This window comes from Haliotis asinina, chromosome 4, assembly GCF_037392515.1.
Source record: "Haliotis asinina isolate JCU_RB_2024 chromosome 4, JCU_Hal_asi_v2, whole genome shotgun sequence".
NCBI lineage: Eukaryota > Metazoa > Mollusca > Gastropoda > Lepetellida > Haliotidae > Haliotis > Haliotis asinina.
Genome location: NC_090283.1, coordinates 57,963,131 through 57,974,348, shown reverse-complemented (window position 1 = coordinate 57,974,348; position 11,218 = coordinate 57,963,131). Strand labels below are relative to the sequence as shown.

General features: G+C 39.7%; 1 protein-coding gene across 8 annotated transcripts in view; it reads right to left on the bottom strand.

The window, feature by feature from the left end:
• The window catches only part of LOC137281720 (uncharacterized), a 258,200-nt gene that overhangs the window by 203,458 nt on the left and 43,524 nt on the right, over positions 1-11,218 (bottom strand). The window contains exons 2-3 of one of the 8 annotated variants that reach the window (XM_067813222.1): positions 8,409-8,736; positions 5,559-7,066 (exon numbers count right to left, since the gene is read on the bottom strand). The exons of 4 other annotated variants lie outside the window; for them this stretch is intronic. In XM_067813222.1, coding sequence (XP_067669323.1) covers positions 8,414-8,736 — 323 coding nt within the window. In that variant the 3' untranslated portion in view covers positions 5,559-7,066; positions 8,409-8,413. Of the gene's footprint in view, positions 1-414; positions 787-1,515; positions 3,098-5,558; positions 7,067-8,408; positions 8,737-11,218 lie in introns of those variants that run through there. 3 more of the 8 variants (XM_067813218.1, XM_067813223.1, XM_067813229.1) reach the window with 3 other exon arrangements.

Sequence of the window (11,218 nt, the reverse complement as noted above, 5' to 3'; positions counted from 1 at the left end):
ACTGGCAGGCACTAGAGATATTAGTCACAACTACTTTTCACAATATCAGAAAACGTCAGTTAATACCGGACCAAATTTATTTCTGGTTTTATGGATATTTGTCCTCAGTAAACCAAGAGGCAGGAAGGAAAATAATAAAAATAAAATCATCAAACAAAGTATTATTAATAACTAAAACTGAAAGTATTTTACGTCTGGCAATTTATGATGTGTATATTTGGCAGAAAATCCCCAAAACAATCTAAAACAATTTTTCTTGTGATTTTACATTTTACAAAGAGCATAAAACCATTCTCTCTAAATGTCTAAAATCTGTTTTATGACTGAGACTCTGAGAGTTAAGACCTTCCCGAAAAACATGTCCAATAGGATGCTAGTTTTCAAAGACTTCTGTAACTTCTGAAAAAAACACCTTCCACATCAGCACCAACATCTTGTTCCAGACAAAGTCTGCTCCCTGCTTCCAAAATTATCACTTGGGATAATTCCATAGAGGACACGTCTTTTTGTGAAGAATCAGTGCTTGTCTGTAGTTGTACTGCTTTCCACAGTCACACGCAAATATGAGCCTATCATGAATGGCCCCCACATGGTTGTGTCGAGACCCAGCACTAGAGAACATTTTGTCACATTCGGGGCACGGGAATTTCCCTCCGATAGGTTTAGGGTAGGTTCTGGGCCGTCTAGTGATTGGTACTGTCTGCTGCGTGTACTGATACACGTTCTGGTGTGGTTGAGTGTATTCAACTGCACTGTGTACACCATAGCTCATGTCTGGATGTGGATCTGGAAGCAACAAAAAGTGCTGTTGTGATCTCTCACACCTAGGTGATGCCTGTCTGTGCACCACAAATACATCATCCTATCTTAACTGGTCTTCAAGAACCCATGCCTGTGGTAAGAGGTGACTAACAGGATAAGGTGGTCAGACTTGCTGACTTAGTTGACACATGTTATTGCTTCCCATATTGCACAAATTGATGCTCATGCTGTTTATCACTGATATGCTCAGTCAAGACCTGATTATTTACTGACAGTCACTTTATAGCTGGAACACTGCTGAGTGCAGCATTAAACAACAACAAAATTGAAAAGGAACAAAATGACAGCAAATGTAAACACAAAAAAACAGTTTTGTTTTGTTGAATCGGGACAAGCAGCATAATTTGTAAAGTAAGGTTCTCAGAAGTTGTCTAGGCTGACTTTAGAAACAAAAAATTTCTGAAGCTGTAGTCAAAAGTGGAAGGGTAAGCGAAATGAGCGAGTTTAGTTTCACCCCACTTTTAACAATATTCCAGCAATATCACAACAGGGGACACCCAAAATGGGCCTCACACATTGTATTAAGAGAAATGAAGCTTCTCTGAAGTTTACATACTTCTACTAAGCTGAGAATCTGGGGTATCATGGGTTGTCTCCAGCAAATCTTGGTTGTCGTAAGAGGTGACATACAAGTCTGGCTCACTGACTTGCTTGACGAGTGTCAATATCCAAGTTGAATTAGTAGACTGATAGTCATGTCAAATATCTTTATTACTTTGAGATCCATGATACAAATCTTGAACATTTCTGACTTTAAACACCGGACATTGCTGACAGTGCTGACTTGAACATACATTCTAACATTGTGATGACATACCAAAAGTTGGGACCTTGAAAATACACCTCAAGATCACAAATAAGTATCTTGGTCTGCAAACAATATACCCGTGCACAAATTCTGAACTAAGAGATAACTCGTTAACAATGTCTGATCAAACAGTAAGTGTCTGGTATTATTACTCTCCGGCATAGCATCATTCGCTGAGCACAATGTAAAAAATGGGTCAAACTATGTCACAAGAACAATAGCCTGATGTCAGTGAGGCTTTGCCATAGGGTTGATGTTTCATGTTTTTTATTCATTTTCACTCTTAAAATGTCAGTGAAAATACAGATAAAAACCTAACTGAAATTCAGATTTAATATTTTTGTCCTCTGCAAATGGACGCTCCATCTCCAAATGTTTGTGATTAACACCATATTTTCACTTGTGAGAGGAAATCTAGATGTATCTTTGGTAATCCTCTACACATCCCTCATCTGTTACACAAGATGATTATAAACTTACAGGAACTGCAAATTAAATACTACTCAGCTACACAATACTGAAACCTAAAAATGAACTGGTGCAAGAAAAGAGCCATGTCAGCAAACTGTCTTTGCTCAAATGTCCTCGAAATCTTAAACATTTCACTGCTGCCTTGTGAACAAAACACAGCAACTTTACTTTCTCGTAACAAGGACCTATCAAGGTCATGGCAGCAGAAAGTCCCTGACCTCCCAAAGAGCCTCTCAACTCATGGTAACCGAAAGTTCCTGACCTTCACAAGGACCTATCAAAGTCATGGCAACAGAAAGTTCCTGACCTTCACAAGGACCTCACAAAGTCATGGCAGCAGAAAGTCCCTGACCTTCCAAAGGGCCTCTGGACTGATGGTAGCAGCAAGTTCCTGACCTTTACAAGGACCTCTCAAAGTCATGGTAACAGAAAGTTCCTGACCTTCACAAGGACCTCTCAACTCATGGTTAACAGAAAGTTCCTGACCTTCAGAAGGACCTCTCAAAGTCATGGCAGCAGAAAGTCCCTGACCTTCCAAAAGGCCTCTGGACTGATGGTAGCAGAAAGTTCCTGACCTTCAGAAGGACCTCTCAAAGTCATGGCAAAAGAAAGTTCCTCAGCTTCAAGGACAGTTCAAGATCATGACAGCATCATGGCGGTAGCTTCCAGAACAATGATATCACTTCTGATGCCATATTGGGCAAGTCTTTTTGTGCAGAATCAGTGCTTGTCTATAGTTGTATTGCTTGCCACAGTCACACGAAAATATCAGCTTGTCATGAATGGCCCCCACATGGTTGGATCGAGAACCGGAACTGGAGAAGAGCTTGTCACATTCTGGACATGGGTATTTTCCACCAATGGGCTTAGGGTAAACTCTCTCCCTCCTACAGCGCTGCACGCCATGTGACAGAGCGCCATGTTGATATATGTTCGCGTCTGATTCAGACAAAGAAGATTCTCGGTAGATACCATAGCTGTCCCAGGTATGAGAATCTGGAAACAGAAAAAACACTTTGTCTTGGTCACTCATGACAGCTTGAGACTATGCTACAGTCATTTGGGGTTCACCACACTAACTGAGAAACAGTTGTCCATCCATCGTCTTTCATTGGTCAGCATGCAGCAAAGTAGCTTGCACATTTGACTGGATGATACGGATGATTCATAGAGCTAGATCCATCAGTTATGAGCACACAATGCTTGAGAAAGAGTCATTTAAAATATACCAGTGTTATATCCACCCAGTTAAAACTGACCATGGGTTTCAGAATGTATCCTGTATATTGCGTTCATCACTTACACTGAAAGACTTCATACAAGTTCAACGTGACATTCGATCCAGGACCGCAGTAGATGTACTTCACTTTCTGAAGTCGGACGTGTAGCAACTGAAGTCAGCCCGATTTTGTGATTTTATGGTAGTACTGACACCAAGTTATGACAGTATGAACACCTAAATGTCTATTATACAATTTATCATTGGGGGAGGTCCCGAAATTTCCACTTCCAGCTTGTGTATGATCTCTTCATGACATTTTAGGTCCAAACTGTGATTTTTTAAACTTGGTTTCATCGCTTCATGTTGATGGTAAATTGCTGCTATTCCTAAGCACGACATTTTAAGGTTGTGTCAAACACAAATGGTCACCATACCTTGAAGAAAGTTCCATTAAACTTTTTCAGTCGTTTTTCTCATTGTAAGCACTGATAAATTTTTCTAAAACACTGTCTTAAAGAGACCAATATTTCCATAAAAATCAGTTGCTTTCTCTTGCTCTAATATACATCATGCATGACTTCTCATGGCGTTTCAAAGCATGACTGTAGTTATACTGCTTTCCACACACACAACTATATACAACTTTGTCATGCACGGCTCCTACATGGTTCCATCGGGCTCCAGAACTGGCAAAAGTTTTGTCACAATCTGGACACGGATATTTCCCTTGTACTTGGTTGGGGTAAATACGTCCCCGAATGTTTCTACTGACGGGGAAGTGGCTGGGATCAAAGTCAATAGACTGTCCTACCATGCTGGACCTAATACCTTCCCAAACTTGATGACCTGAAATTAAACAAAAATCTGATCTAAGTTTATAAGACTACTGATTTCATTTGACATAGTAACAGAATGTTTAAGGTAAAATTCTAGGCAGTATTTCATTATTGATTGTTTGGCTGTTTCAATGGTACTATCAGTGGAGATAGATGTACATGGAACAAGTTTTGTTCTTGGGTTCTTTAGGTCTTTAGTTGACATTCAGGATACTTGATACCAGTATGGTTACTACTGGCGGACTTTGCATATGGTATTGAACACTTTGAATATGTGTAACAAACTTCTGCATTGTTGAACAGCCACTAAGTGAGTGAGTGAACAAAGCAAGCTAGCGAGAGGGTAGGTGAGTGAGTGAGTGAGTGAGTGAGTGAGTGAGTGAGTGAGTGAGTGAGTGAGTGAACAGTAGCAACATTACAGCATTATCATGGCGGGGAAAACTAGAAATGGGCTTCACACATTGTACTCATGAGGGCAATTGATCCCGGGTCTTCGGCGTGACAAGTCGACCCATTATCCATTAGGCTATCCCATCACTCCTATGTGCACATGAAAAGAGTATACCTCATAACTTCAGAGAAATGAGGCCAGAGAGGAAACACTATTTTTGTGGCGGTACAATCCACAGGTAGCTTCCATAGAGCGTTTCAAGCCCCAATGGGCTGTACACATTAAACCTATGTGGGAAACTAAACCTGGGTCTTCTATGTGACGAGAAAACACATTCACCACAAAGCCACCTCGCAGGTCCCATACTGCAGGAGAAAAGCTGATGAGGTCTTTCACCTTTATTTACATACATCCGATGCTGACAATAATAAACAGCATGAGTCTTAAAATTATCGTGAGAGAGTCAGTTTAGATTTATGCTGCACTCAGCAATATTAAAGCTATATGGTGGTGGTCTGTAAATAATCGAGTCTGGACCAGACAATCCAGTGATCAACAGAATGAGCACCTGGGAATCAATGACATGTCAACCAAGTCAGTGAGCCTGACTACCCGATCCCGTCAATCGCCTCTTATGACAAGCATAGTCGCCTTTTATGGCAAGCATAGGTTGCTGAAGGGATATCCTACCCTGAACCTTCACGGGTCTTAAAATTACCACATCACAAGAGATGTTCATATGGAGAAAGGTTCACTGATTTTGTTTTGTTCATACAAATCAGAAACAACCATGAAACATATTCAGCAGTTTCAGGTCAACTTCCTGTTCAATAAATACATGTTCAGGTCTTAATACACATCCACCTGACATAACTGATTGACTGTCCACTGAAGACATCCACGTTTTCTGCGCATCACCTCAGTGCCCCTGATGCTTAAAGATGCTTCAAGGTTAGACTTCCGCACAGTAACTTGGAAATATATAACATTAAGAAATATTCACATTCATTTTTATTCTGAATATATATATCAATAACGAGAATGTTACCTGAAAAGAAATATTCCAGTTTCTTCATACATGACTACAACTATAAAAATAGTTCTGGGTGAAGTCAGATGTTAGCATTTGACCGAACTGAAGTTTAAAACACATGCATGATAAAAATTCCTCAACATTGTCTTAAAACGGATGTGGGCAGTCCACATTTCCTCTTTTCTACCTGGAAGGATTCAACAGAGTTGTCTACCCTGCTTTGTACATCAGCTATTTACCGTATAAAACTATTTCCTTGATTTACAGACCACTCTATTGTGTAAATTTCTATCCCAACAACAGAAAACTGGCACAGAACACAAGTTGCTCTCCTTATTACACCTTAATGATGTAGATTCTATCATGGTAAGAAAACAAACCCTGAAGAATTCAAAATAACAAACAGTGCCTCACTCCTGGACTACATTGATTTTTAACACAAAAAAATCAGTCATGTTTGTCAGTATGAATTATGTTCATTTTAAGATACACAAAAACAATTATCACTCACTTGACCTAAGAAATTGGAATTGTCCACACTGATTCACCTTCTGCAACTAGTCTGAGATGTCGATAAATCTCTACTAGTACCCTGAATGCATCAAAGTCTCAACCTGGTACTTGCATTACATCCCTTTGCTGGCTATTTATCCAAACATGTCTTTATGCGGGGAAGTTGAGCACAGCTAATCACAAGGCTTCTGTCATAATACACTTCTGCTTCTTTTATCAAACTGATAAATCTTGGCAACACAATTGTTACAGAGGTATCCTGACAGAGGCAGGTGTTCTGGATACATTTCCGAAGGTTTCAGACCTGTCAATTTGTCTGTATGATATTCCCCCTGATTGTGAGTCATACAGCGAGTGTCATCTTTGTTGACACTGGCAAGCTTGATTGTTACGGCAAATCTGATTCGCTGCTGTGAAAAGGCAGATCCAGCAAAGGGAGGTAATAAAATTATCACACGGTACCAGGGTACTAGCGGAGATTTATATGACTGTATATCCTGTAGATTATCAATGATGTGTATATACTAGTACTTGCCCATTAAGCATATATTTCATTCAAGTCAGTATTATTCTGAAAACCTATTTCAGCTCTTTGATTTGTTTGGCATCTAATATATCAAATCAAGTACTGTTTTTAAAACATATTTCAGATTCTTGAGGGTCTATCAGCCACAATGCTGTGTCTTTTTGTGCCTCACTAGGTTGTGTCTGTAGTTGAACTGTTTTCCGCATTCACACGTGAACACTATCTTATCATGAACTGCAGCCACATGATGCCATCTTGTGCCTGAGTTTGAAAACACCTTGTCACACTGAGAGCAAGGGTAGTTCCCTTCGATAGGTTCAGGGTATGGTCGACCATGACCTTTGCGATTCAGGGGGAATAACTCTTGTCCAAATTGTTCATCTACTTGGACAAAAGCGTATGATGAAATGGGCCCAGTAAATCTGTTATCGTACCCATGACAACCTGAAAGCAATAAAAATATTTTTGAGTCCTTAGTGCTACCCAGTTTTACTACTGAAAGACGGACGTTGAACAAGAAAGAACTAAGATCACATTAAATTCAAATCTGTCATGCAGTCAAATGATTATTTATGTCAGGTGGTGGTGGGAATACTCCCCTCCTGCTATTACCAACACATAAATAACAAACTGAAATTGAGAAAAAAACTGTCCAGCTATAATGTTGCTCTCAGACAAAATGGATCCAGCAAAGGTAATTTATGATCTGAATACCTCCACAAGTTAACCCGATGATGTATCCATGTAACCATCAATGTATTAATACATCAACGATGTATCCATCAATGAAGATAACCATTTAATGTTGACTGTACCATATGAGAACTAAAACCATAGCAGAAAAAATGCACACTCGAAACACAACATCAACTTTTCTAGTTACATTGCATTCCAATTTCTGACAATGCTACAGCTAAATTTCTGTGAAATAATTCAAAACTGACATTTGATGTCCACTGATATAAGTGAGAGTGTCTACGTAAAAACCAATTCATACACTTAAAATGATTGACATTGTGTTGACAAGAACTCAAAAACAGTCAATAAAATTGTCAAAACTCTAAATTCATGAGTGGGTCAGTGAGGTTGGTTTTATGCTGCTTTCAGCTTTGGTTAACGCTCACAATATGCAGATCGGTAATCGGAGCTCAGTAATCGATTAATAATCGCAAAGCCCAAAACAAAATCAAATGGGCAATGAAATGACACAGTAACAACATTCTGCCAATAAAACAGGCACTAACAATAGCAATCAAAGATACTTTCTACTGAGGCAAGCACGCCTGCATGTTGATTACACATCAGTTTTAAGAGTCAGGGACACTGCATCAGTTGTATGTCTTCATTTAACAAATCATACTTCTAAACTTTAATTTGATATTTCAAACATGTTTCTTTTGAAACATCAGTTAGCTTAACAGGTTCATTGATAATAGCTGACATCAGATTTACCAGACCTGTTATTAAATTATTCGCTACTGCACAAATATCAAGTAATGTCACCATTTTGTTTCAAACACACCTTTACAGAGATATAACAATACAAAGCGAATGAATTTAGTTTTATGCCACACTGAGCAATATTCAAGCTATACAGCGGTGGTATGTAAACAACCGTGTCTGGACCGGAAAATCCAGTGATCAACAGCTTCAGCATCGATCTACACAATTGGAACTGGTGATGTGTCAGCCATGTCAGTCGCAACTTACGACAAACATGGGTTACTGAAGATCAACTCAGGGGTCATAGATCTGGCAAATATACAGCAAAGAGAATGTTTATCACCTTTTCTAGCTGGTTGCCTCAATGCAGACAGAACAGACTTTCTTGTGATGAAGCAAACTCGATTCATACGAGTAGACTTTACCACAAATGCACGTGTATGACATCCGTTCATGGAACGAACGTATATGGTTTCGTCTTGACCCATGACTTGCAAACACTTTATTACACTGAGTGCAAGGGAAGCCACCCTGACTTGACTCAGTGCTGGTCGGAAGTCGGGGGACCTCGCAGAACCTAACCTGGTCCATCACAGAATACTGATTGAGTCCGTAATTCCAGATCTGATTGTTAGGCACATTCCGAGTCACACCACTGTGACCGCGATTATCTGAAAAAAACAAAAAAATGGATTCCAGTCCAGGCATTGAGGAAGGAGCGCTTTTCACACTCGATACTATAGGAGACTAGTGACAATTACTGCCAAGAGGTATATCATCTTATGGGTCTATGCTTGCTTAAGAACATCCATTGTTTTGTCAATTATTGCATGAACTTATATGAGACAAGTTACTAACTTATCAAAGACAAGTTTATCTTAATTATGAACCATCATCCGAGTATGTCCGATGTCTGAGTAACATATTGCTGTAGCAAGAGTTTATACTGTCATCTGAACGTGATTGACATATAAACATGTATAATCTGATGAAATTTACTGAAAGGCAAAAAAAGCGAATTTTTTTTAAAAATAAAATCTCTTAAAAGTAAGCATTCATGTATAAGTCTTCCATTAAAAAAATTGAAAAACCCAGAGTTGCATTTATTTTGCTGTTCAGTAAAGGAATGATTGCCATTGCACAATGACATTTTAACAATTTTGATTTGACAAAGTCTAATCACATGTGTTGTTAGATCAGACAGATCGGATCAGACAAACCTGTGATTGACATTATAAGCCATCAAACAAATCACCTTGTGTGATGTAGAATCATGTCTTGTAGAAGCAACAGGAATTGGTACGGACCTGCTGTAACATGAAAATAATGGAGGGTTCTGCTTGCTACAAAGATGGATTGCAGCAATGCAGAAATTCATATGTGCAGCAGCCTATGAGATATTCAAGTGAGTAGAATCTCATCAGATATTCAGATGTGTATCAATGCATCAGATATTTGGGTGTGCCGCACTGTAGATATTCAGGTATGCGGCAGCCTATGAGATATTCAAGTGTGTAGCATCTCATCAGATATTGAGATGTGTATCGATGCATCAGATATTTGGGTGTGCCGCACTGTAGATATTCAGGTATGCGGCAGCCTATGAGATATTCAAGTGTGTAGCATCTCATCAGATATTGAGATGTGTATCGATGCATCAGATATTTGGGTGTGCCGCACTGTAGATATTCAGGTATGCGGCAGCCTATGAGATATTCAAGTGTGTAGCATCTCATCAGATATTGAGATGTGTATCGATGCATCAGATATTTGGGTGTGCAGCAACGCATGAGATATTCAAGTGTGTTGCACCATATCAGATATTCTGATGTGTATCAGTACATCAGATATTCAGGTGTGTATCGATGCATCAGAGATTCACGTGTGTCAATGCCAAAGATATTCAGGTGTGCATCAGATGAATGGAGACATGAGTGGACTGACAATTTTATTTTATGTTGCTGCTGGCAACTAGGCCAGATAAACTATTGGTTGACACTGACCTACTTCCATCTGATTATGACGACAAACTATCTCAGAGTCTCCGAGTTTGATCAGCCCCTGATCACCAGTTACAAGAAATAACAGGCACAGGGACCCATTTCATACGCAGTTCCAAGCTAAACAGGCTAGTCTATCTCACAGTCCTTGAACCACAATATTTTCCCTTCTGTTCAGCCATTTCTGCAATGCTACCCCCTGCTTAAGTTTAGATTTCCTCAGGTTCTAAATGTTTCATCTCATTGAGGCTCATATCAGACAAGTACATGGATGGCAACTCCTTTACTGCATAACACAACATTACTGTGCTACTTCTTGCCCCTTCTTCGGGCGATTAAAGACTGATGTAGAAAATATAGCACATATACCAGATTTACAGGAAGCCAGAGATATCCATGTAATCACAGAGGACCGAGAAAAAAAGGAGTTATAGACATGGTCACATCAGAGATGAGGTAAAGCCTGTTGACACAAACAATGGGGATAAGAAAATTAATTACTGTAAAAACACATATTTGTGCGGCTCACTCTATGAAGAGATCCTGAATTGACACTTGCTGGATTGCAAAGCTTTAACATTACGATACATGTGCAAGTCATGGATGGGACTGCGATTTCGTGCCACTGTTGACAAATTGCTGGATTGGACAGCTGCTGCTTTCGGCAGCTCCCACTGTATTCATAGATTAAAAGCAACTAAAAATTATTTGGCAAGTCCAGACTGTGTTAGCCCTAGTGAGTGAGTTTACTTTTATGCTGCTTTTAGCAATATTCCAGCAACATCACAGTGGGGAACACCAGATACTGGCTTCAAACAGTGTACACATGTGGGAATTGAGTCAGGGTTTCCGGGATGACGAGCGAATGCTTTAATCACTTGGCTACACCACCAACGCCCTGCTTTGTAGATGAGTAAGTATGTGACTCTTCAATATTGCAGCTATCCAGTGATCAACAACATGAGCATCGATTTGCGCATTTGGGAACCGGTGACATGTGCCAACCAAGTCAGTGAGCCTGACCACCCGGTCACCTCTTACAACAACCATAGTCACCTTTTATGGCAAGCATGGATTGTTGAAGGCATAGTCTACCTAGGACCTTCATGGGTCCCAACTAGCAAGAACAATCTAATCTGATTTATATGATCAC